Source organism: Chlamydotis macqueenii, chromosome 15, assembly GCF_036417535.1.
Source record: "Chlamydotis macqueenii isolate bChlMac1 chromosome 15, bChlMac1.mat, whole genome shotgun sequence".
In the NCBI taxonomy this organism is placed as follows: Eukaryota; Metazoa; Chordata; class Aves; order Otidiformes; family Otididae; genus Chlamydotis; species Chlamydotis macqueenii.
This window is the reverse complement of record NC_141570.1, coordinates 5,558,862-5,585,914: the sequence shown is the minus strand read 5'-3', so window position 1 is coordinate 5,585,914 and position 27,053 is coordinate 5,558,862. Positions and strand designations below refer to the sequence as shown.

The window sequence follows — 27,053 nt, the reverse complement described above, 5'->3', positions numbered from 1 at the left end:
CATTTTTGCCTCTAGTTTTCCAGAGGGCTGAAGAACAAGGGATGGGAGAATGCACTCGGCTACATCCCAGCACCAGTTAGGAACTATGCCACGTTTGAGGTAAGCAGGGACAGAGAGATAGAGGCAACAGAGGCAGCATCTATCCTGTGCCAAACACAACACCCAATCCCAAGGCTGGCTTTGGCGCAGTTCACTCCAAAACAGCGCTCAGGCTTGACGTTACGATGGAACCACTTCCCACAGGCAAACTCAAGCTGGTACTTAAACCATGAGTACACACGAAAAACATGCTTGGGACTTAAGACCGAGAATGCCCTGAAGATCCTCACATACCCTCAACCTGAAGAAGGCTTTTATGTTATCAGTAAAGTCTTACCTGAAAACTCAACTCCTGTGAGCCATCTCAGACTAATTTCTAGTCTTTTCTACATGTCAGATTCAATATACTATTAAGTGCAGTCATTAAAGTAAAGCACTGGAAGTGTTCAGACAGCCATCCTGCGGTAAGAGCCATCCAAAATAGGAGTGGACTCAAAACTATTAAAGTTAAGCAGCCATCCATATCATAAGAAAAGTGAAAATATTCATGTCAGCGAACAACAGAGCTGGGAGAGTATGAGTCATTCCCAGAGAAGATGTAGTTTCTGAAAAGCATTTACAGGAAAATTTCTAATAAATTCAATTTTATAATATCAATTAACTGTTTCTCAAAATAACTGGGATTTTTATTTCACAGCTCTTGCTGCAACGTGTCTGCTCACTCTTCTCTCTCCCACAGCAAGTCTGACTGCCCACAACATCCCCGCTCTCCAGCTTGTCGCATTCATCAAAACAGCCAACTTAATTACCCTTTTTAATTACTCCTCTTAATCCTATGCTCCTTCTTTCAAGTCTGAAGGGGTCTCTCACAGAATCCAAGGAGCAGAAAACTTCCTGATTTCTCTTTCCAAGGAGTCTGGCTAGCCTTGAGGTCCTCCACTGCTCCTGTAAAGTCTTCCCTATGGCGGATCTTGCCTGGCACATGGAGTTTGCCCACGAGCAGCCCAGGACCTGGTCACAGCCTTCTCCTCTGTGGGAATGGAGCCTTGTCCCACGCCAGCTCTGCACAGATTTACAGCTTTCTCAACATTAAATTATTTCCTTTTATAGGGAGGAGGAGAAGGCAATCAAAATGGCCTGTAATTCAAACTTTTAAACTCCATTAATTAATATCTTCCCTTATCTAAAAAAAAAAAAAAAAAAAAAAAAAAGGTTTAGAAAGGGTATGCAGGGGGTAAAAAAAAAAAAATAAAAAATAAAAAGTCTGGAGTGACAGGAACAGAGCAAGCAAACAAACCATCCTCACACAGCACAGGCGTGATCGTATTCTGTGTTTGCCAGCCATCAGTTTAATTTTCACTGTAAAAACTTGCAGGAGAGTTACTGTGAGGACAAAATGTTGGATTAATCAATCTGGTGCTGAAGTCCTTTGTTTATCCATAAAATACACAGAACAGAAGGAACAGAAGTGCGTATTTCCTCACATCGCCCTATCAGCGCTTCTCAATTTTGGGCTGAAAGGATTAACTCCAGAGGGAGCACCGCAATTTTATCTTAGACATGGTCCATTCGTTCCTTGGCCCTTCTGCTGAGACTGCCGACAAAGATGCCAGGCAGGATGATATTTTTGAGATGTGAGTGTTTATCTTCTGCGAGTGAACCAAATAGCAACTCATTTCAGGAAAGCAATCCGGCAACTCACAATCGCTTCTCGCTCTAGCAAATGCAGACTGACACGGCAAGAGGTGAAACAGCTTGATGGTCCCATTAGAAACCTTTGAGTTTCCTCACACCTGAATGCCTGTCTAGCAAAGCCCTGCTATAGAAACATAAAAGATCTCCATTTGGCAAGGCAAGGAAAGAAGTCAGAACACATGCCAAGATAATCTCAGTTATTAGCTCCCACCACAAAGGTACAAGATGTATTAAATTGCTTCTCCGTCGCGCAGCATGGGATGCTCCGAGGCTGGGAGCTCCATTTGAGGCGCATGCAGGCGCGCTGGTGGATGGGCGCTACAAGGGATGCAGTGAGTGCACACACAGCTGATGCTGCAGGCAGAATTAAATCGAGCAATAGAGCTGGAGGAAGGCAACAGGGAGCATGACAGACAGCTCCCTTCTGTAAATATTTGCAAGTAAGAACTGTGAACATTTTTTTTTTTAACCTTCTGTTCACGCTTAAATTTTCTTTCTTCTTAACGAAGCACAGAAACAGCTATGAAGATCCACTACTGCCTAAAAGTGCCTGACTTCAGGGCAACACCAGCTTGCTTGTCTAGGCTGGTACACGCCAAAATGGTGACTCACTCTTCATGGAAGAGGCCATAGAGGAAGGGTATAGAAAATGTACATTTGTTGTAGGAGTGGACGTATTTCTGCCATGCAGCAGCTCCCAGATTTCCATGCAGACTTGAGCGTGACCTTTTCCCTCTCTCAATCCCCTTTGCTGTTCAGAAACAAGTAGAATCCAAAGAGCAAGTGGAATGCAACAGAAACTAATATCCGTAATAATTACAGTAATGTGTAAAGTGTTGATGGGCTGCAGAAATCAGACACAATGAATCTGGGTCTTGCCTGGCCTAAATAAAAAGGTGCTCATTATCTTGAGAGGAAATGCCACTTATGAACGATAAGGTCACGCTGCACTGTGAAGATAAATGTCATCTCTCTATATAGCTGTGATAGTCTCACCTACTGTCTTGAGAAACATACGTAAACAGCAAAGCAATAAAAAGCCTGTAGAATTAGCCTGGCATACTATGTTATTTGAAGAGCACAAAGTCAGTTATCTAGAGTTCTTTCCATACATAAACATGCACCAGGAACACGTATGTATGTAGATACATGTATTTACACTGTGCTTTTTGGTAGTCAAAATAAATTTTAAAAATTAACTAACACTTTCAAACAAGCTTGGATATGTTTGGTATCATGTATGTTGAAAGAATTTAAGACTAATCATGTATTTTATACTGCTATAAACATCCACAGGAATTACCTACGTCTGGAGAGGTAGCTCCACACTCATCACAAGCCCCCGGGCAGCCTCCGCACAGCACAATGAGGAACTCTACTTTAAATAAATACCACACATAATGCTAACAACTTCTCTCTTTTCAGCAGCTCTGCGTGCTGCCATGCTGCATCTGAGATACAATTAAGTACGCTCAGATGATCTCTGAGCAAGTGGCAGAGACAGAGCCACCTCCACCCAGTAAGAACAGCAGCGTCAGAGCCCTGGGTACCTCCAGACAAGGCTTTTCAGACAAGGGGCACCTCCCTGCAGCGCTCTGCACAGGGTGCTCCTGCCCTTTCATACTCACACGTGCGGAAGGCAAAGAACGCGTGAACGTGGTTTAGCCGCTGCTTGAACGTTCCCACCTAGAGAAATATGGGTTGGTCACCACCGTCATGCAGACATCAGTCCTAGCTGTCCGTAACACCTTTCTTCATACAAAAGGTCACACAGAACGCTTCAGAAACCAGCAACTTATTTTGCTAGGTGTAACTAGATCCACGGAGGTCAAAGGAGCACACATTTAATCTGAATACTTGAGAAATCGGGTCACAGAACTGATCTCTCCTAAGGCTGCATTTACCACTAATGAAATTATCTCTAATAAAAGGGAATAAACCAGATTACTAGGAAGTGAAGAACATTGCATCTGTATGAACTGTTAATAAAATTAAGAGTAGTCAGAATGTAATTGCAGGCTTGGTAACAACTAGCTTAGCAATAATCGCTGCCACATAAAGACCATTGGTTTACGGTCTCTGCCATTAGGCCTGTTCCCAACTGCGCTGCACAGCCTTGACTTTAAGAAAAAAATTAGAGCTTGTGGGCGCTCAAGAGATACTGCCATGAATTAATACTGATACAGACATTCATCATTTCTTTGTGTACATAAATAATGTATGGTGGCAGTCTTTACACAAAGAAGCCTCAAAAAAACTCTCCCATTACACAACATATTCTACTTAAAATGACCTCTACAAAATAATTTACTGTGTTCACATTCATAGCTTCTGAATATATCACTGAGCTTTTATGCACCAATAATAGCATAACATGTAATCTTTCAAGCTTCTTGTTGACTCTTCCAAGATTTAGCTTTCCAATGGAAAATGAGCTGTTTCTACAGTTTTCAAAAAGGAAGTAAAGTTGATGTTACAAGAACCCATGTTTGAGCATCCGACATGTGGAATGCAGGCAAGAGAACGCAGAGTAGATAAAAATCAATGCTTTAAATGAGAAGTCAGTTTTATTTTTAACGTAGTCTTGAATATTTGAGCATACATCTGTCAAAGCTAAGCTCACTATAGCCATTATAGCCATTTAAACAAATTGAAAACATAAATCAGCTCAATATGTCAAATCGATGTGCCATGCATTTCATATCTGTGATACCACAGTTGGACTCACAGCACAGGCATTGTACAGTAATACTCCCTGTTCTGTTAAACAGCACAAATAAAATTCAAAAGAAAAATGTTAAAACTTGCATTACAGGAAGACTGTAGCTTTCTCCAAAACTTAGGACTTCCAGGTTTTCTTACTGAAAAGTTTTTAGCACAATCAAAGCACATTCAACATTAACACTGATTAAAGCAAATAGATAAATTGCAAAGCTTCTGAGAAAACCGAATTGTTCCTTACAGTTTACTTGGACCACCCCTGAACAGAGGAGATCTGTATCAACAGCTCAGTTTTTATTCACAGCTTGGTGAAAACCACTATCAGATGGCTTTTTCACTTGTTCTGTTCCCAGACTTTCCCTAGTTATTAGTAGGCTAGTCACATTTAAGTAAAAAAGAAAAAGAGAAAAATAGACAATTCCAGCCCCCTTCCTTTAAATTCTGTACAAGTTATGACTTGCAATGGTGCCGCACTCCAATTCGTGACCTTAACATGAAACCAGAGAGAAGAAATGGAGAAGCTGCTGCCTATGGACACACCAGTCCACAGGGGAAGGCAGGGTGAACGTACGGGAGGAAATGCAACTCGTACCAACGGAGAAGTACGAAGGGCGCATAATTACGTATGTTCTGAAATAAAACAATTGAAATCGGCTCTTGCACGTGGGCACCCTTCAACTAACTGTGCTCAAGCACTACACTGAACCAGGCCTTTTAGACTAATTAGTTTCCTGAAGAAACACCCCTTCTACTACTGGTAATTAAGGCCAAAATAAGAAAGAATCAATGGGCTTCAAAAAGAAAACCAGGACAGCAACTGCTGTTGTTTTAATTGCCACAATAACCAAAGTATTAAGGGTAAAGTGGGTATTACAACTCCTGCAAACTGTAGAGTGCCAGGATTCACAAGAGCATGAAAACCAGCTTGTGTTGATGGTGTTTTCTCAAAGAACTTTTCCTGTTTATGTATTATAACTCACAGGTAATGGGATTTCAGCAAAACTCTGTAGCTGGAGCCCACAGAAACACAGCGGGCAGAAATGCGTTGAGCCATGTAGCAAGCCTGCCTGGAGGCCCTGCTATAGAGTGTTTTTAAATAGAAAATAATCATTTAAAATATTAATCCCACTTTCTTACAGGAGACCATCATCATGAATTAAGAGCTGACACGAACATACTTACAAACACATACTTTAAATCTTTAATTATGCAGAGATTATGTAATTATTCTGAAATGAAGCACTACAAATCACAGAATTCAAATCCAATCATTATAAAAATCAACAAATCTCAACAAGTTTAGATCATCTCTTAAGATGCCCAAACAAGTACTATTTAATGTCATTAATACAACGCAGAGCCAGGGAATAGCTAAAATTTCCATGGCATCTTCTGTGTAAACATTGCCCTGGTGTTCAATCTCAGCTTTTAGTTTTTTCACAAGATATTTACCTCCTTTCTCTCCAGGATGGCTTGGTTTTCACAAGCTGTTAAAGCTTTCATCAATGCAAGAATGTTCTCAAGCAGTAGTTCTAATAATTAAGAGATATCTAACATCAGCCTTCCATCTCTGCTAGCATCGAAGCCTGAATCACCAATATACTTCAAAAAAGATGTGATGCAGTGGCCTGAGCACCTCCGAGAAATCCAACATAAATGAACTCGGCTTCCAGTTTGGAGATAAATTGGCCTGGACTGGCCAATTTTCCCATCCCCAATGAGCTAGACACCAAAATATTTATCTGGTGACGAGCCATATGAACACATACCACACACTTCAGGCAACTTTGCGCTGGAAGTGCTCCGGAGGACGTGGCATTGCCTCCAAAGGGATCGCATCACCCTGCTCCAGAGCAAGACCACAGACCCTGGAAGCTCTGATCATTCCCATCCAAGGACGACTGGAGTACCCCCAAAGACAAACCCTGCTACCAGACACGTGGCACAGCAATGGCATCCACACGGATGAGACCAGCGCTACATAAACTCACCATGCTTTCCAGCTTGAAGAGATTCAAAGAGGTTAAATCTCTGAATTAGATGGAGAATGCAGTTTGTCCTGTTTGTTGAATGTTTCTCTAACATTGTAAAAAACCAAACAATTCTGTAATTGTGGAAAGCAACACTGGAAAACGGTGCAAGCACCAGGGGAATCTACTCAGCAACCTCCCTACTGACTCCCAGCCCTTTCCTCGTACTGCCTGGCTTGCAGCAGCGATGGACACCGACATAACACATAGAAACATATTTCTGCATTTTCAAAGTCTTCCCTCTGTAAAGCTGGAAGCTACTTGTTCCTAATGCCATTCCCCAAAAATGCTTAATTTACTTTTTTTTTCCTTCTGTCTTCCCCCTGCAAGGGCAGAGATGTTATCCTCGCAGCAGGAGGTGATACACACCACACTGCACAAAAGCAGCTCTTTTACGAGACATCTTTGTCTGCTGCCATTTGCCACGGATGGGGCCACTGCTCCCCCCCTAAACGTACCCTTGCTTCCTTCTCCTCCCAAAGACCGCTAATTGCCGAGCCTGTATCTCTAGGCACAGGCACACAGGCTTCCCAGTGCAAAGCGTTTTAAAGCTCTTGACACCATACAGAATGCTCTCCCCTGTTCTGTTGTGGTAAATATGACTCATAACTGCACATCAGTTATCTCTTCTTTCCAAAGCATCACTAAGAAAGAACTCAATTTTAAGTCTTCTGTAGGAATTCAGACCCAGTTCATCAGTTTCTCTTGTCTCCTATAGGCAGGTACATCTGAAGCAAATCCAAATTCCCTAGGCCAAGCCTCGTCTGTGCTTGGTTATTCACAACATCAGCTGAGGAGGCTACAGGAGGATTTGTTCACACCAAGAGCATTTTAAGGGGAGCATAGTTGCACAGGACGGAGAAATCTTCTTGTTGCTGGCATCTATCGATCTGGTTGGGGTTGAAGCAAGATCCTCCGAAGGCCGAGTACGGGAGCACTCCCGCATCCTCTAAGCATCACCCCTAGACAGCAAATGGATGATACTAGCACGGTCTCACCTAAGCTAGGTATGCTTCTATAGACTGAAACACTTCAGACAGCAGGAGCCCATCCTAAGCTCCCTGCATTGCTAGCACAGGTGGTAACTCATATTTATCATTAGTAGAAATTTTTATCTTTATGAGGCGTCAAGACATGATCTAGTCAGTAGGAGAACCAGGGGCAGAGCATCATTGACTGCATCTACATCTGGAGCATGTCTTTCAGCAAGGCGATGGCCTTTACAACATCTCCGCTTGCTCTTACCGCGTTTGAAGCCCAAGAGAGCAGCAGAGCTGGAAAATTATTTTCTGTCCCACGTCTCTTTCAACACGCAGCCAAGAGCACAAAAGGGTCCTTGCAGCTGCTTGTTGTTGTGTAACTGGGGGCATTTTTCTTGGGGCTTGTCTATACAGATATTGTCTTAACTAATGATTTAATTTCCTCTATGCAAGTTGGTGCCAGGAAATTCTTATTTCGTGAGAACAACGGAGGCATGCTTCCAGTTAGCTGTGGTCCCTAGAAACTGTTGAGTTAAAGCCATTCTTAAACTGTCAGAGCATCCACACACTAAAAATAGCTGTAAAAATCTACCTGTAGTGAAAACAATACTGGTTTGTGCAGAATATCTCCAGTATAAGGCAGTGCCATGGACTACTTCTCTTGGTAAATTACTGACTTTCAGGACAGACTCAAAATGGGGAAGGCTCCTCCAAAAAATTAATAGTAATTGAGTTTTAAAGTCTAGTTCAACCAAACAAGAAGTCTCAGATACACAGAGACAGGCTCTGCTGCAGCATCAACCAGTTTTAAGGGACACTCTTCTCCCAGAGAGCCGGGACTGTCACCTTAGACAAATCATTGAGCCCCTCCGTGACTGGACTTCCTCATTTATAGGATTGTTATTTGCAAAGTGCTCTCCCGAAACACAGCCACTGGCAGGTGTAAAAGGGAGGGGAAGAAACTAATGGCTACCTGACTTGACAAGGTCACTTGGGTCTGAAAGGAAGATGAAATGTATGAAAGAAGAGAGAATCCAAGATAATCCATTTTGCACGACTGCCGGGGGACACGGAGCCTGACCTGATCTCCTTTATAACAGAAACGCAAAGGACCGCAGCGGTTCCCGGTAAGGTTTGAGTCTGCCAAGAGATGCCAACATGTTTGGGTTCAAAGTGCTATTTCGATGAGGAGTTTGCTTTGTCAGAAGATGATGTCCAGCCCTGTGACTGCTTCAGCAATCAGTGGTAGCTGATGCATGGAGCACATTAGCATCACCTCCAGAGAGAGCCTGTTTTCTCCCACGTGAGGCACAGATAAGATGCTACAATGACAGCAGAAGTCAGGGCAAGTGAAACACATGCCATTCTGGAGTGGCAGGAAAGCTCTAGTGACTCGGATCTGTTCCTTATGGACATGTGAAGCAAGCAGAGTAATCTTCTCACTGCTTCTCACAGTTCTTACTGAGGAAAAAGAGCACACAAAAGGTTGGACGGCAGCAGAGAGGTAGAGCCAGCAGGTAGAAGGAATCTGAAAATTAAAACAAACTCTTCTGTACCTTGCACAGATGGGAGGAAATCTCTCTGTAAAGTTCCCATCATCACAGAAACCCCTTCTGCTATGTAAAGCAGCAATTTACCTTTGAGGGGGAGAGGAAATACAGCAGAGGAGAGATAAAGCAAGATAAACAGAAAGTGTGGATCAAAGTGAGACAAAAACAGAAGGTAAAAACGTAGAAAAGCACTGATGGGGGAAGCTGGGTGAGAGACAAGGAGGAACTGTTAACTGCTCAAATAAACATTTTACTGCATCCGCACGTAAAATTTAAGCACCTTAAACACCAGGGTGACCGCTAAGTAACTCCCTTTGCAAGGAGCAGATTTGTGACTAACACCACAAGAATCAGCAATGCCCAATTTTCACTGCCAGCAGATGCGCTGCAATTACCAGGTGCATATAAGGTGACAATATTTGGTCAATGAGTTTTGAGGTCACCGGTAATGCCCGTGGTGGAACAAAAACACAGAACATATGGCATTTCATGTGCTGAAACTGTCAGACTCATAATTAACTGATTAGAGTACATATGGTGCTCACAGACAGTATAAATCTCTCAATGTAAAAAATGCTGGAGACCATCGAAAGTGTCAGCATGAGTCTTCCTTGCAAATCTCTCTTCATTAAAGTTTCATATGGAGCCAAGTAGTTGTAATAAAATCGCTATTAATGGAGTTATATTTATGATGATTTCTCTTTGGTGCAGCTGGATTAACTTTTCAAACACTAAACTCCACATCAGAGCTTTTTCATAGTAGCTGCTGCATGTACAGAAGTTTCTTGTTTTGTCATATTTACCTTGAAATTAGAAGCAAGAAGAGCTAAGGCAGTAAAAGTTGACCAAGATTGGTAAGAAAACTGTTAATATCACCAATGTAAAAACAAAAATTCACGCTGTGATATAAATACAGCTACGATTCTGTTGAAGTATTTGTAGCAGGCTGGCCAGGGACAAACTCATTTCCTCTTCAGCTCCAAAACATATTTTTTAAAAGATGGTGAGTGACACTTCATTAACCACGTGAAATGGGCTGACACAGCCTGCTTGCTTTTCCAGCCACCATTTCAGATGGCATTTTTCTTTGCATCTCTCCCCTGCTTTACATCCAACACTCCGCAAAGTGCTTTCCTGAACCTCTCCAGCCAGACGGGCACTGTGGAGTAGGTGTGAGCTGGGGGCAGGCAGCTCTGGGGAGGATAAAGCAATCATTTTCAGTCCTAGAACAGACTACGTGTTTGCATGCCCATGCATTAGAGATCCAGCTTTTCTCATCAGTCATCAACGAAGGGGATTTAAAAAGTTCCCCATCAGCCTTTCCTTGTCTTCCAGTCCTCTGCCCCATCAGGCTCTGACAGGACTAGTTCTTACGCAGCCACACTGCATCTCTGAAGCAACCCGGGATGAAAGCATCTTTCTGGTTTCCAGTTTCTGGAAAGGTGTCTGTAATCCAGGTAACGTCTGTGATGCAGACGCAGCAGTGCTCCCAGCAGCTGTCCTGCCCAGCGAGGGCCAGGGAATGAGGGAGTCGGACACAACTCAGTGTATCACCTAACTCCATCCTCCCAGCGTACACTAACAAACTACTCACATGCAACTCTCCAGGGCTTACACACTCCTCTCTCATTCCCTGTGTTCTTTTAAACAGCTTCCCACCTCTGTTTATACATCAAGGAAAGAACTTATCAGAGGCCTCACCTCCCTAATGAGTTAAAAGCTGTTGCTTCAGCCCAAAATCCTCCTAGTCCCATACAGTTTCCTCCTCTTTCCTACTGCGTTATCGCTACCACTCTGTCTTCATCAGAGAGCTTCCTGTCTCACACTGAGCTGCTGCTGAATGGATGGGAAAATCTCCATTTTCAGAGTAAGGAAAAATCCCTGTTAAGAACATCACTTCTTCCCTCTATGACTTGTTCAGAGGTGAGGCTGCTAGTAACAGATCAGGGCAGCCAGAAGAAACAAGGAAAAAAAAAAAAAAGTATCAAAGGGCTCTCTGCTACGGAGCACAGAAAGAGATTTTGGTAAATTAAGTACTCTGCAGCAAAAAAAAAAAAAGAAAAAAAAACTGTGATAAAAGAAGTCAGGGAAGAGAAACATGGTGCATGGTGTGAATTTTAAGGTTTATGAACAAAGCTGAAAGGTAAAAGCTATAAAACGTAATGCAAGAGGATGCATTTGCCTTAGAGGCTCTAAGGGCTTTTTTAACCTGAGGATGCTCCTGGACCACAGCAATACCTGCAGCCTCCCCAGCAGAGATGCAGTGCACAGGGACTGTGCAAGGGCTGCTCCTGCCATCATCGCACAGCGTTCCCGGTGTATGCTGAGCTGCCAGAAGCACCTCCTCTGTGGGCATAACTGTGGTTACTTGCAGCGGTATATCCTCTGTTAACTAGGGACCTTAATTGTTTTCCACACTTTAACCAACTCAGCCTAGCAAAACCTCACAGTGTCAGCCAGGCCTCCTCAGCTCAGATCCATCACGCTCTCTCCTCACAGCATCCCCAGACCCTACCTAGGTCTCAGCAGAAAAGTTGTGCATGTTTTTGGTTCGCTGCCATGTGCGTGATGCTCACAGATGGGCTCTTCTCACTCTTCTGTGCTACTCTGCAAGCTGGTTGTGTGCTGCTCTCCCAGTCCACCCACACCAGGGGCTCCCAGGATGCCCCAGCCCTTCTGCCACACTTAGATTTAAATGTGTTGAAGTTCCCTTTGCCCTTCCCAGCCCTCCACGTCAGACTGTTTCTCCCACATCTCAGAAACAACTGAAGCTCCAAGGTGCTCACTCCTGCCATCTCCTCTGTTTGTGAGATGAGTCATGCAGGTGTCAACATTTCTAAAATTCGTACAGAGGCTCAGCAGAGCTGGGAGGGTGCAGAGCATAATGTTAGAAGTCATTCACAGCTGCTATAGACCAGTTCTTTGATCTACAGGCAGTTGTTTACAGCTGCTCGTCCCGATGATGAGACCAGGAGTACCTCAGTTTCCCTTTCTAGCTTCAGATTTTTACTAAACTAAAAAAAACTTTCCCCTAAAATTTCAAAATAATGAGATTGAGCAGTTAACACTGCAGTCAGAAAAGCAGATACAATCAAGTGAAGCATAAAATTTTACGTTACAAGGGGAATATCAGGTCTTTGAATCCTGCTCCTAGGAAAGTCTTTGAAAGGCTTAAAGGTTGACACCAGACAAAACAAGCCTCCAGAGAACACAGCTCCTTTCCAAAATTTTCCATGTAGCCCTTTAACCCATATCTATGGAAACAAACTTTGAATTTCTTCCCTATACATAATTAGAGACGTGTAGCAATTGTTTCGCTCACTCTTCCATGCTTTCACCTGAAGAAGAAAAGGTAATTCGCTATTGCCCAAAGACACCACGTACATTAGACCCGTGCAGTGAAACAATTTGGGAAATCTCTGCCCAACAACGCAGAGCCACTGTTGAAAAACAACTACCAAAACAGGATAAAATAGTCACCTGTCACTTTACGTCAGCGTCATCTAATTCTGCTCAGTCTTGTGGTAAGCAATATGGTGATCAAAAGACAACACAGAGAAACATCCTGAGACAGACAAATTCAGGCAAATTTCCATTTTATCTGATGTTACCAGCTACCTTGTCTATCAACTTGCCCAAAACTTTGCAGAATTCCTTTCCTGAGAAACAGGGATGAAGCAGATCTATACCATGATATTGATCTACCCCACACTACGCTGCTTTGCTTGCTAAGGCTTTAAAGGTCACTGGAGCCAGCAGGGGCTGACCAACACAAGAAAAGAGCATTTTTAAGGACGCCAGAAGAAACAAAGAGGTTTGTGCACAGTGGGACAATCTACTCTATGGCTTGAACATGAACCCAAGGAGCATCAATTTCTACAAGTGTTACTCCATTTGAATTACAGCATCTATTAATCTATATGATGGTGGTACTAGACATGAAGAAAGGAAAACTCATATACTTATGAGTATTGTAAAGCCTATGTAATAAAACTATCAAGCTTTAAGATCACAAACACGTTCCAAATACTTCAAGTCATGACCATAAAGCCCGTTCCACCATGACACAGTACAACAGAAAAGAAGAGAACTATTTGGCAAACACGGATTAACAATTTACCTCATTAGAGTCACATTGCAGATTACAAATTTTCAACAAAAGAATTAAAAATTATATAATAACTCCTTCAAGAGATACCTCTATCTTCAAGTTTTTTTTTCTTGGAGTAAACCTAGTAAAAAGCATTTAATAGTCACTGGTATTCTGGGGTTTTCAGGGCCAGTGCCTAGAAGTGAAGAATTAACAGCGGACACATACTTTACCTCTTTAACCCTTAGAGTAAAGCTCTTAGAAACACACACTCACTCACACTGTGTACGGAAGAGCCTTGCTACACACGCGATAGCAAATCACTCAGACTAGACCACAGAGAAGGCACCACATCTGCTACATTTCATTACCCCTTCATTTCCCCTGTATACAACCCTTTAACCTGCAGGGACCAGTTGTCACTCCAGCTGTGCAGTACAGCTGTGCTTAACACAAAGCACACTCATCGCACCTAAAGTTGATAATTCTTGGCTTCTGCCAGCTTCAGGTGCAGAATATTATCTTGTGGGTCTTATTGATCCTGGAATATTGAAGTCTGAATTTTGCAAATCTGTCTTCTGTGAGAGCAGATCACATCACAAGGAAATTCAATCTTAAAGGTCTCAACTACCTCACCCCTGGGTTACAGCGTGATGCTTCTTTATTACCTCCAGCTCAGCGTTATGAGCATGCAGCTTCTGCACCATCTCCTCGGCCTCACGCATACGCCGGTTCAGCTGGGGCGAGTGCTCCGAAGGGGTCAGCTCGCTGTCATACGACTCCAGAATTGCTCGCATCCCATCACGCTCCTGTCAGGAAGAACAGCAAACACCTTTAAGGATAAAGCCCCTGACCTCACTCCGAGGAGAGGGTTCCCAGAACAATATTCTACATTTTTTTCCCCCTTGTTCTCTTACATGCATCTCTTACAAGAAAGCCTGATGGATATACGCTCATCATCTTCATATCGGCATCAAGCCACAGATGAACACACAGTTCTAATAAAATAAACGTTACTGCTCTGAAAACTGAAAAATTAGACTGTTTTGTGTACATAAACCCACATATCCCTTCCAGGAAAGCAACATGCATCCACTCTGACAAGGAGATGGCAACTGAAAACAGAGCCTGCCTTCTTTTTGGAGACGCTATTCTGATTCAACATGGCTGAACGGGTTTCTTCAGCAAAATATTTAGTGTAGTACTTGACATTTTTCCTGCCAAAGAGTTCCAGCAACGAACCAACAGAATTGTCACAACAGAAAGGAAACAGATTTGACAACAAACAAAGTGGCTGAGAGCAAATATCCTCTAAATGGTATGTGACTTATCACTTGTTAAACACTGCAAAACTCAGTGCTCCTAATAAACACTTTTTCAGAGTTAGTATCTTGCAGACAATGTGTTTGGCTCACTCCGCTATTTGCTAGCAGTTATCACCAAGCATTTGCAGAGAAAGACACACAGAAGGATCCCTCTCCCCTCCCTGAGAACATTTGCACTCCCCAGTATAAAGCCTGGGCCGAAAGCTAAAGGTAAAACTTTTTGTGTGGGTTCCTGGTTGAAGTATTTCCTAATGCACTCCCTACAGACGGCACCTAATGCCCACCTCCAAGGCACCGACAGAGACGAAGAATGAGGACAGAAGGCTGAAAATTTCAAAAAGCCAGGTGTCTTTTAAGGAGATTACCGTTTACAGTGCAATATGCATACAGGGATTAGCCAGCTGATCAAGTGTTTTATCTTTTGACTGCACAGAACTTTGATGTCTGTGAGGCTACAGAACAGGGTCAAAGCAGCACAGGCCCCTGGCATAAACCCAAAGCACAAAAACTCCAGGGAAATCCGACAGTGCTGCCTCCCTCTCCCTGCTGAAGCTTGCTACCTCGCCCTGTTACAGAAAAGCACAAGCGCTCTGGAAAATCAGTTCTCTCATGCGAATTCCGCCATCATAAATATCCAAAATATTATTATTAGATCACTCAGCTTTATAGCTGTGCAGTTCACCTCCAGACCAGGCTACTGCCGCTACACCAAACCTGGAGCACTTCGTAAACCCAGCCTGGCCGCGCTGAGGTACTTCGCTGGGATCCTGCCCTCTTGGAGAAATCAGGAATTGTCAGAGTAGGATAAAAGGTCCTTTTCCTCCCATGCCCAAATAAAAAACCTGTATTTCAGATAGCGAAGGTGATGCTAACCGCTCAGTTGAGCAAGCCTGTACACAAAGGTTATCTCCTCCTTCATAATCTAAAGGTCAAACGCGGAATGTGGATAGCAAGTGTGCGCGTGGGGAAGGGAAGGAAGGTTCAAACTCAAGGTGTGAAAATCAGATCGGGGCACTGCCACAGGTACGGCATGTGCTCAGAGCACGTCACGGACTGAAAGGTCAGCCAAGATGGCTGGGTTGGTCAGCAGGTAGAAGGACCCCAAGACCAAGGACAGCCTGAGGTTACAGGAGCTGAGTTAATAAAATAAGAAAGAAAAACAGGTTTTAACATAAATAGTACTGGAAGCTATTGCTAGCTCCTTGTTCAGGCCTGACTGAAGAGAAATATTTTTCCAAGGAAATAATAGTTTTGCCACAGTTTAGAAAGAATTATTCATCTGATAGACACATGAAAGGAAATGCTTCCATGTTACTGCAGAAGAAGAAAACCCAAACCCAGCCACACCACACCTGCCTTGTAATGAACTTGTTTAGCAAAACAGCAGCAGTACGGGATCGCTCTGTCCTCCTCCTCCTCCCCCTCCAATGCACACATCATCTAGTCTGCCCAGTGCACTCTCCATAAGGCAAACCGCTTTTGCTCACAGGATGACTTTCCTTCCCCGTTTATTGCAGAATCATTGTCTAGAGCACAGAAGAGAACGTAATGCTGGCATTTAGCAAAGGTATTGGCTTGATCCCTGCATGTTGTTGCAATTAGATCTGCAATTACAGCATCTTCTCTCTTTCTCTGTACTCCTAGCAGCTCTGCTATCCTAATTTTCTGCTAAGCATCTTTCATCAATGTGATAATTTAACACTGCAATGTTCTCTCCATCACAGTAGGGCATTCCCAAAATCCTTAGCATTTTTTTAACAGCAAACAGGACCCCTGGCAATTCCCATCACTCTTGGCTTCCAATTAACTGCTGAATATTAGGTCATCTGAGTCATTCCCAGTAAGATCCTAGCAGTTCCCCAAGCTGTTCAGCTGCCAGGAGGACAAACTTCTGCTTTCATGTTAGGATGGCAAAACTGCATGGGAGTAGGACATCCGTACAGGCTGGCTTTCCCCTAAAATCAACCACAGAACTTGCCCTTCAAAGCCTTTCTCTTAAAGGAAGAGTAAACTTGTCAAGAAAAAACATACCCAGTAAACACAGCACAAGTTGGATTGGAAAAAAAAAAAAAAAAAAGGTGCTGAAAAGCTGAAATAAAGGGCGTTCTAATTAAACACTTGATCTTGGAGTTTAGTTCTCCTCTTTAATTATTTCTAAATATTAATACTGCAATGAAATCAATTCTCAGCCTCCAACAAGTGGTCCCCAGCTCCATTTTATAAATTTCTACCCATCAAGAGCACTTAGTGAAAGCTTTTCCCTCCCTCCTAAAGATCTTGTTAGTTTGGCAGGAAACAGAAGTTTCTTGTTGACAAATCCTCTGTCTAAAAAGATTCTCAAAAGAGCTAATCCTAATTTGGTAATTGCTGCAATGCCTCCTTGTCCCACACAACAGGATGTTCCCCAAGCCCCATCAAAAACCTCCCCAGGGACGTTCGGACGCCCTTCCTAACCTTTTTCGCACACCTCTGCTTTCCTGCTTTCTATCAGGAGAGCATTCATCAGAATTACTAAAAAGCATTTCCTCTGGGAATTTCCAAAATTTACCCAGGGCAGGGCATCTCTCCTAACTCACCGTGGACCTGACACTGGCACCCTTCCAGGGGCTCTTTACCTTGACCATTTTCAAATCAACACCAGAAGAGAAATGCAGCTTACTCTAAACATGCCCTAAAAGCAGAATAATTGGGTTTGATGTTCATTATAAATTTAGGAAATTAATGTCCCACAGCAAACTCTGGTGCTGCAGCTTGCAGCTGTGTTTGAGGAGATGCAGGTTTGACAGAGAGGAAGAATAGTGATTTTTTTCAAAGGTTGAACAGTTTCCCTTCCTTCTGCCAGCAACAGCCAATTCACCAAAAAGATATGCCTCCAACTATTGCATAAGTAACTAAAAAGAAAACATGTTTTATCACCTTAGCCACAAACTGGAGCTAATCTCATTAAAATCTGCTATGGGCAAGTACAGGATGGCACCTTTGCAAAATGTCATCCCTAAGATAAAGCTTCTCTCCAGTCCTCCCACCAGCTCCTCTCTTCCCTCTATGCAAAGCCAAAATTGGACCTGGCTGGTGAGCAGCTGGAAGCTAAGGGAAAGCCTCTTCCCCCAAAACTCACACCTCAGAGGGCTACCAGAGCGGTTTAGAAACAGCAGTAATGTCAGTGGGCTTCCTCCAGGACTCTTGGGTTCATTTTAGGGAAAGACCTGAGAACTGTTCACATGAGCACCATCATCACCGTCCCCACCGACATCCCCCAGGTCACCGAAGCAGCGCCGCTGCACGTCTCCAGGGGCAGCCCGCAGCTTCAAATACACGTGCTCTGAGGGGTAAGAGAGTGACTCCCCGTTGTGTACTGGAAGCAACAGAACAGTAAATATATATGGTTAAAAAAAAAAAAAATTAAAGCCATTTGACCTTATCTGCATAAACTCAGGTCCTATTCCTGTTGATGCTCATTAGCCTCTCCTCAAACAAACATATACACAAGTCACCACAGACTTTCTAATTAGTTGAAGAAAAGAAAAATCAATAAGAAAGAAATTAAAGTTACAAATCTAACTGAAGTCAGTCACACACCCAGGGAAAATTTGTTCCTGGGGTAAAGTTTATCTAGTGTCATAATTTTATTGAAATCCTATATCTTCCCATTGACTTTTATCGTTTCAAGCCGGATGCAGGAGTTATCATTATTAGAGTCTCAGTGTCGCTTGCAGGCCCGAGGTTTGGTTTGGATTTTTTTTTCCCCTCTTATAAACAAGCTGTAATTGTCTCGTTTATTGATCAATAAATCTTTCAACTGCCTCTCTTCACCCAGCTTCTGTTCTGGTAAGTCTGCCGCACCATTCTCTGAAAGAAAATATAGGGTTGTTGTTTTTTAAAGAACAGATTGTTTTGTCATTAGCAATGAAAGAGCAGGAATCGCGTGTGGTCGGTTCTGATAATGGCATTTTAATGACAGAATCCAGTCACAGTAAAATCTGCTCTATTTCCACACGAATGAACTTCAACTATTAATCTACAAACCAAACACACAGCTCACTCTCTCGCTTCTGCACGGGTTAGAGCCTGGCAGAGGAGACAGGCTTTGTAAAGTGGAATCGTAATGATATTTCCCACTCGGAGCTTTTTGGATGGTACAGAAATATTCCTGTTCCTAGCATTAGATAAGCTTTTTGTTTAATTAATGATAATTTTTGGAGAATGTTAATAGACTGCTTCATTATAGGAAATCAGTGGCAAGATTTCCCCCTCCTCTTCCTCTCCAGACTCCCAACTCCAAATAAGATTTTCTCTTATTACAGCTAAAGACTGAAGAAAGATACAGAGCTTCAACATCAAACAGATGCTATTTGCAATCACGTATAATTTAGCTAACTATTCCTCATAAAAACACAAATAAAAGAGAAAGATGACTGTGTAACAGAGGTCTGCGCTTTCTTGCTTTAAGCCATACAAATATATACACAGAAAAAGGAAGATGGTAATAGGGGCTTGACCAGATGTTTAACATTAGTAAAACGAGCAGTGTGAGGTGTGGGAAATATAAGTCAAAATATGGCCAGAAATAACTGAAGAATACTTCAATATATCAGACTGTGTCAGGACCTATTGACAAAATATATCCTTAGGATACTTCAAAAATGAGTCACGGTAATCTCTGGTCCACAAGAGACTGTGGTCCTCTAGTTCAAAACCTCTTGAATTTTGCTTTCTATATATCAACCCTCTGCTTGCATTTTTGCCCCTCAAGCCAAAATATCTTTGATGAACTCGCAAATGGCAGGACAGGCCCCAAAAATAGGACGGAGGAATGGATCCAACCTTTTAAAAGAAAGATGGATGAGAAGATACAGACTCTGGCAACTACAAATCACTTCAACACTTTGGTATCTCAAAAAAAATACTTGAAGAAAACATTAACAGTCAAATTGCAAGCAGCTAGAGAAGAATTAGAGATGAAAAACAATCAACTGAGCCTTAATACGAATAATATCAAACCAGTCTAATTTCCTTCTTTGACAGGTAACTTGCCTACTGAATAAAGGCAAACAATAAATGTGACAAACCTCAACTTCAATGATGTGTTTATCAAAGAGGAGGATTACAATTCAACAACATCTCTACAATTTAGAGAAATGAATTTGTATCAAGGTGATGAAACTCACAAAAGCAAAGCACAGAGCCCTGCACGTTGGGCAGCGACAGACACCGGGTCCCGTTCATGGGGTGCCGCGTCCATCGGCACCTACCCCCTTCCCAAAGCTGCACATCTGCATCCTCCTCACAGGAAACACCTGCATCCCACCCCAGGCAGGGATGATCCATCACGGAAGAGATTTCGCTGGGGACCATACGCAGGGCTACTGACAATTAACGGGCTCTGCCCCACTCTGGGGGCAGAGCTAAGCCTTACTTTCTAATTAGGCTTCTCTCTTCAAACCCCATGTTCACATCCCATTCCCTTACAGAAAACAAAGGGGAAAAGTCGAAACAAAACAACAGCAAGACCCAAGGAACAGGGCCCTGAAAGCAGAGCTGTGGCTAAAGGCACGCTCGGTCAGACGTTGCTGTTATGGGAACACACCTAAGGGGAGGTACATCCCCTCAGCTCCTGTCCCTCTTAGGGCACTGCTAACAACAGCTAATCAAGTCTTCCAGAACAGACAAAAAAAACCCCAAGAGTTCTATGGCAAATAAAACCAGCAAAAATTAAATTACCAGAAACTTTTCAAATCCTTCTTGTCTACAGCAGCATCTACTGTCACCAGAAGGCAAACGGCTCCCCTTTGTCTTACCACCCTTAACTTCTGTACTAATCATCTTTAAACAAAAATTTTCTGTTCCCAAACCTCCAAATAGTTTCCTTTTCAGCTACAGCCACTTCCCAACATTTCTCTCTGTGGCTGACCTATTTTCACATTACTTTGCAAATCTGAACTGACTGCAGACACATATGTGTATACACACCATTGACTTTCTACTCAGGACTTCAATTAAAACAGCATTTACAGAAAAGCCTGTTAACTCCATAAATATAAAAACATCCAGCAGATTTCACTACCCTTGCACTGACAAGAAGAATGTTAGAGAATGTTTTTTCAAAATATTCTTACCTCTTGAATTTGACTTTCTATATATCAACCCTCTGCTTGCATTTTTGCCCCTCAAGCCAAGCTAAGACTATCGCAGGAGTCTAAAGATGGATTTAACCTATAAAAAAGCCCTGCAGACATATTGCACCCAACAGCCAAGGCTTCTCCAACAAAAATAAAATATTTATTCTTTACAAGTCCAAGTATTTCCATCCCTGTCTCATCTGAATAGCCAGAAGAGAGGTCAGAAGGACTGATGTACTCAGTAAGCACAAGCACACAGTAAACCAGGACAGTCCCTGTCTCTCCTGTCATTCCTCTGCAACTGATGGTTTTCATCTTCTTTTCCTGATACTTTTGTAACAGAGCCATTTTCTAGCTAGCAAAGGTACTGTATGATTGCCGTTGAACGCTGACTTTCCACCCAAGGTTGGGAGTCTGGAGAAAGAAAGGAAACTGTGGTGAGAAGAGGACACAACCATGCAGAGAGCCTCAGAAAGATTATCAAAGGTTAATTTTAGGTGCCAGAACAAGGCATTCAGAGACACTCCTAGCTTCCCAAATATCATTTCTTAAATTTTGGAAAGACTTGGGAATCTGACTGCTCTTTAAAGCAGGCAGCTTTAAACGTACATCGACAAATACTTGTGTATCTTACACGCTCTTATATTCTGTAATTTTTCCTCCAGATTTACAGTTCTTCCTTTCTAGTTTTTGTCCCCCACCTCCAACGCTTCTCTACAGAGTGCTCAGCTTGCCTTACATCCTGGCAATGGAGCAGAGCGAATAAATCCACTGTAACTCTTTTAATCTGTCTCTGATAAATCCCCTGCTTACTATCTTCAGGAAAATTGTCCATGGTCTCTAAAAGCCCCATTTTGCTTACAGCACATACATATGCCAGCTGACAAGCAATCATACAACTGACGCTGCAGCAAACTAAATATTATCTGACTAAAATACCCCTGGGGTCCTCTTGCTTCACACCGAGTTTAACATGTTTAGTTACGTTTCCCAACCTCCTGCTGCTGTGAAATAATTCTATGATTTTTCTTCATTTAACTCCCTTTTACCGGAACACTCACCGCTACCTATCTCTAGCACGAGCTTGCTTTTCTCAGTGTATTTTTCATCTCTTCATTAAAAAAAAAATTAAAAAAAAAAAAATCCATCTTCCTTCTAACATTTCTCTCGGGCTCAATGCTCAGGCAGTGGCAATCTTGCACGAGTGTGAAGCTGCCTTATTCCTGAGCAGAGGGCCACTCTCCGTCTGACACCACGTGCACAGTTCACATTTGAAAAACAGTCATTTCTTAAAAAAAAAAAAGAAAAAAAAAAATTAATACCATACCTTATTCAACCTAGCCACTAGATTACCATCACTGGCAGAGGGAAGGCACATAACTGACAAGGAAATGTATTCATCCTTACTTACTGGCGATAGGAAACTAATATTTTATTCATCTCTTGAAAAAAAGGGGGATCATGGGGGGAAGGATATAAAAAGCCTTATTCAACCCCGAAAAGAAAGGTTTTGTGAGGACGCATCAGATTCTTCTATTCTGCCAGTGTCTACAGCACATAAAAATTCAGCCCTGTGTTCACTCCTTACCCTCAGATTTCTTTTTCCTCCTGCCTAGTAACCAACCCAGATATTGGCCTCTAAATCTCGTAACAGCCAGTTTCCTGCAGTTTTAACCACTTAAATATCATTATCTTGGGAGAAAAGTAAACTGAACTGTGCTCTAAGCCAGTGCCATTATGTCTGCAAAAATAACGGAGGAGGAAGCGTACAGATGTCCCAGCGCCGCGCCTGGGGAGCTCGGGCTGAGGATGGACTGACGGAACAGGGCAAATCTCTCGCATTACAGTTTGAGAGGACAGGAAAATCAGAGACCTGAGTTCATCCGATCAGCTCAACACAGCATGTTCCACTGAACTTGAAAAGGAATTTCTTGGTCCCCTTACGATACGTCAACAACTCCAGAAATGTGGCAGCTGTGGCTTTTTGAAAAAGGCAAAGAAAAGGGGCTTTTAGCTAACACTTCAGAATATACATCACCTGACTGCTTTATTAGAAAACATTAATAACTTCCCATATTTTACTTAATTCATAAATCATTCCCTCTACTACCCTCAGGGTATAAAATACCAGCGACTTCAATAAGAGTTTCAGAAATTACACATTAAGTTATCTCCTGGGTTGCCGCCAGCACATCTGTTTTGCCCTCCAAGGATTCTGGTGGGCAGAGAGAACGCAGCTCCTTGCCCTCGCAGAGAAGACTGCAAAGTCTGGCTGCGCAACTGCTGCGACAGGATTGTCTCAGGCAAGGAAGTTAATTAACGTGTGCTTTAACACCCGTGGAGCCATCAGACAGACACCTGCACTGCAAACCATCCCATCGTGTCTGAATTCCCAGCCATAGGGCTGAATGCACCTATACCAAAGGCCTTTCTGCCCACTATACCTTAGGATTTCTTTAACAACTGTTGGAAACCTCCTTCAATTAGTGTCCCATAACGACTAAAGAACTGCCCAGAAGCCCACAGCATTCATAGATCCACCGTGACGCAGAACACAGACAGTAAAAACCCAAATAGCCCACATGTACAACACCACACCCGGTGCCTACCCAGCTCTGATGCTCAAGCTGTTGACCAAAAACCATAAAGCATTTTGTTAACTACAGCAGGCGCAACTGTGCCACTTTCACAACACATAAGCCATCTATAAGGCAAAAGAATACATAAAAATATTCTTGAAATGATAACAGCCATAAAGAGGCATTTTGTACCCAAGCTGTGCTCCCAACAGTAAGACTGGGCGAGCTAAGGGACAGCTTATTTAATTACGCCCAATGACTTATCCAGGGCAAAGCAATAATAAGCCATTACTTTGAACTAAAATTCTATTATTTATTTGGATGTGGTCAAAATACTCATTTCACATTACAAAACAGACTTTTCACATTACCCACACGATGGGGGTTATATGTTTTAATTTGCACCCTTTGAGAATAGGAATGAACAATCATTTTAACTCTTTGACTGCATAAGCCAGATAAAAAGGTTAAAAACACGAACTGCACCAAGCAACACTTCCTCAGCTTTTTTTAAGATCAGTTTATTCTCTCAACACAGAGCACAGTTCAGACAACACCCACACAACACGTCTCATTAGCTTCATCAGGAGCCATCTTCAGGGTTTGCTCTCAGACAGCAAGTAAACACCATGAAGCTCAGCTGCTCTTTAACCTTGTGAACTGCACTTCTGAAAGAGTTTTCTGCACTTAAAAAAGAAAGTGTGCCACCTCAGTGCTCTGGATTACGGCTTCTTGAGCAGAGGTGTGTCATAGTTGTGTCAGATTGGATGAGGCTCTGAGCAACCTGATCTGGTTGGAGCTGTCCCTGCTCCTTGCAGGGGAGTTGGACTGGATGGGCTTTAAAGGTCTTTTCCCACCCAAACCATTCTATGACTCCATGATTCTATATGCTGGCACTTGAATCCCACATAAACATGAGTGCAGGCTGGAGAGAAGACCAGGAACCATCTCTGTGTGCCTGGGATCTCATTCCTCTTGAGACCCAGATGTGGTGAAGAACAAAATCGGATGCTTAAGAAGGAGGTACAAGGAACACATCAGGCAGGTATAAGATTATGGTGCTTTACCACCATTCCAGTCACACCTTCACCTTGGGCTTCCCAACTCCCAAAAAACCAACAATTAATAAATACTTTAGAAGAACGAGCTTTCATTGACAACTCCTCTGGATATTTTTATTGATCATATAAATACTCAGTCTCTGAACCCTGATAAAATCCTGACCTTGCCAGTTTTCTGATGGAAATGAATTCCATTGCTGTTTTCATTGCTTGAAAATGTATTTTCTTTTATCAGTTTTTAATTTGCCACCTTTCAGCTTCATTGAACACCTTTGTTCTTGCATTGCATAGACAGGGAAAACAACAGCTCCCAAACAACTCCTCTAAACCATTCATTCATTAGACTCTGCGCTTTCAACTTGTTTACCTTAAAAAGTAGTTGAATAAGAGGTGACAAGTCCAATCTTCAATTTTCCAGCATAACTGCTTTCCCAGTTTTTTACACTCTCATCACCTGTTTCTGACTGCTGCTCTCATTTTGCAGCATCCTCAGCTGAAGTGGGTTGATGAGAGATAAATGAAGAGAAACAGTGAAGATGCACCACAAGTCACTGGTCCCTTCCCCACCGCTGAGTAGGGGTACATCCTCACCCAGCTCCAGGCTGGCTAGAGAGCTCATGATCCCAACTTCTGCTGCCCTACAAACTCTTTCACATACAAGTTACCCACAGATCTCATTCCACCAGCACACCCCCATGCGGGAGGACCCCCTAACTGTGCCCAGTGCCAGCGACACAGGCTGGCACAGTACTGCTCAGCAACTTCAGAGGGCTCAGCCCATCATCAGAGAAGCAGGACAAGATGCTGTCCAAAGCTGCTGAGCTAATAGATGGCCAAAGCCCGGTGATCTGCAGTTTGGGAACACCACAGGCAATCACCTCCTCAACCACACCTAGCAGAGAATAGAAAGAAGATAGAAGGATGCATGTCTACGCCTAAGAATCAACGTCCAGCCCTTGTGACAACAGCCCTCAGAATTAAACTATTTCCTGAAAATAGCCTACAAGTTAGTAGACCTAATATTAACATTAGCTGCCACTCAGAGAACACCTTCCTTTTACAGTGTCACCAGAGCGCTGGGTAATTCACGCAGACAAAATGACGCTCCTTTCTTTGTTCTCCCTCCACTGCCTCCGCAACATTAAGTCAACAAAATCTTTCCTCAAAACTGCACTGACATCAAGAATGTTATGCTTGAACCATTAGACAAAACGTGAAGCACTGAAGTCATGCTTCATTAAAAAGAAGTGGAAAAAAACAGTTTACCAGAAGAAAAACATTATTTAGGAAATATATTCATCATATACATCTGAAAGAGAATGATGATTAAATGTATAAAACAAAAACATTCATCACTCTTTAAATTAATACTTGACCATAAAATTTTACACAGTTCTATTTATTTTTATTTTCTTTTCAACAAAACCACATAGCAATAAAGAGCAGAACCACAGTATCAAAAAATCTACTTTACTGCAAACTGAAACCATTGGTTTGCTTTCATACTAACGAACTGCCACGTATTATGGAACAAAACGGTCTATTGGCTTTTCTTCTTCCGGGCAGAAATTCATCAAAGTGAGCAGAATACAGAATAATCACAGAAATTATTGTCAAAAGGAAAGACACAGTAACAGAGGGAAGATCTCTCCCTGCCACGTAACATCACAGAAAGAGCTGGCAAACAGCAGACAGCTGATGATGAAGATTAACTCCTACTTCCTACTGCAAAACACCCGTGAGGCAGAACTTTCTGGATATCTTGGAGATGCTCAGGCGGCAATTTAGCCTTTCCTATGTTCCACATAGCAGAAAGACAATCCAAGGGACACTCAGCCCACCATAAGCAGAATTACAGAATTTTTAGTCTGCAATCAAGTCATTTCTCAAAAAGACAAAAAGGTGGGAACAGCCCCACTTGCACAGCAATATTTAAGGATACAACACTCATCACTAAATTTGTCCCATCTCTGGAAAAGCATCCATTGTGATGCATCAGGAAATACTATCAGAGCCATTTTTATTATTCTGAATTAAAAAAAAAATACTAAAATGAAGTCATATATCTGTTGCTGTATTTGGTTCTTCTGCTTCCGTTTGTGAAATGGCATTATACTATTTAATAAAATGCCTTTCTCTCTAAGCGCCTTCCAACAAACGCAGCCAGCACTCTCCTGACCTCGCACAATCTTTCCCAAACACAGCTTTGTTTTACCATCAAATGCTATACGAGACGATGCCATTTTCAATACAGTCTATTATCAGCAATAGATAGACTCAGATTTGCACAATAGTTGAAGTTTGAAAGCTGCTCTGGAGATTGTCTACCCCAGCCTCGGGCACTCTCCTCGATCCCCCTTCTCTCCAGGATCACATTCCTTGGGATTCTTCCAAGCAGGTTCATGAAAAGATCAAACTTCTCTCCTGAAGTTCAGGGCTGCGATCCTGCTATTTGCCTTGTTCCCTTCACTTAGGAATAATTTTAAATTACTTTAGCAGCATCCTTACCTTAGGTTTTTTTAAAAAGTCTCCCCAACCAACATAAAATCACTTAATACCACAAGCACAGAGAAAGTTAGTTTAGAGATAAAGGGAAGACAAGAGGTAACAAGAACAAATCATTCAGCTAGAATTTGACCACTTCACAATCCCTCTCCTCAACTTATTCCAAAAAGTTGTTCCTATTTCACTTGCAAGTATTATTTTTCAAACTCCTCCCTGTTATTTCACCTCCAGCAACAACATACATGAGCTCTACCACATTAGAAGAAAGCATGAGTACTGTATTGTCTTCCTCAGCGCAGTCTCAAAGATGCTACCCGTGATTACTGATCCACTGGAACTCTTCAGCTTTTTGCGGGTAA

General features: G+C 42.5%; 1 protein-coding gene across 1 annotated transcript in view; it reads right to left on the bottom strand.

The window, feature by feature from the left end:
- Nucleotides 1–27,053, bottom strand: part of MAD1L1 (mitotic arrest deficient 1 like 1) — a 366,820-nt gene that overhangs the window by 199,026 nt on the left and 140,741 nt on the right. The window contains exon 12 of the mRNA XM_086760107.1: nt 13,774–13,914. Coding sequence (XP_086616233.1) covers nt 13,774–13,914 — 141 coding nt within the window. The remainder of the gene's footprint in view (nt 1–13,773; nt 13,915–27,053) is intronic.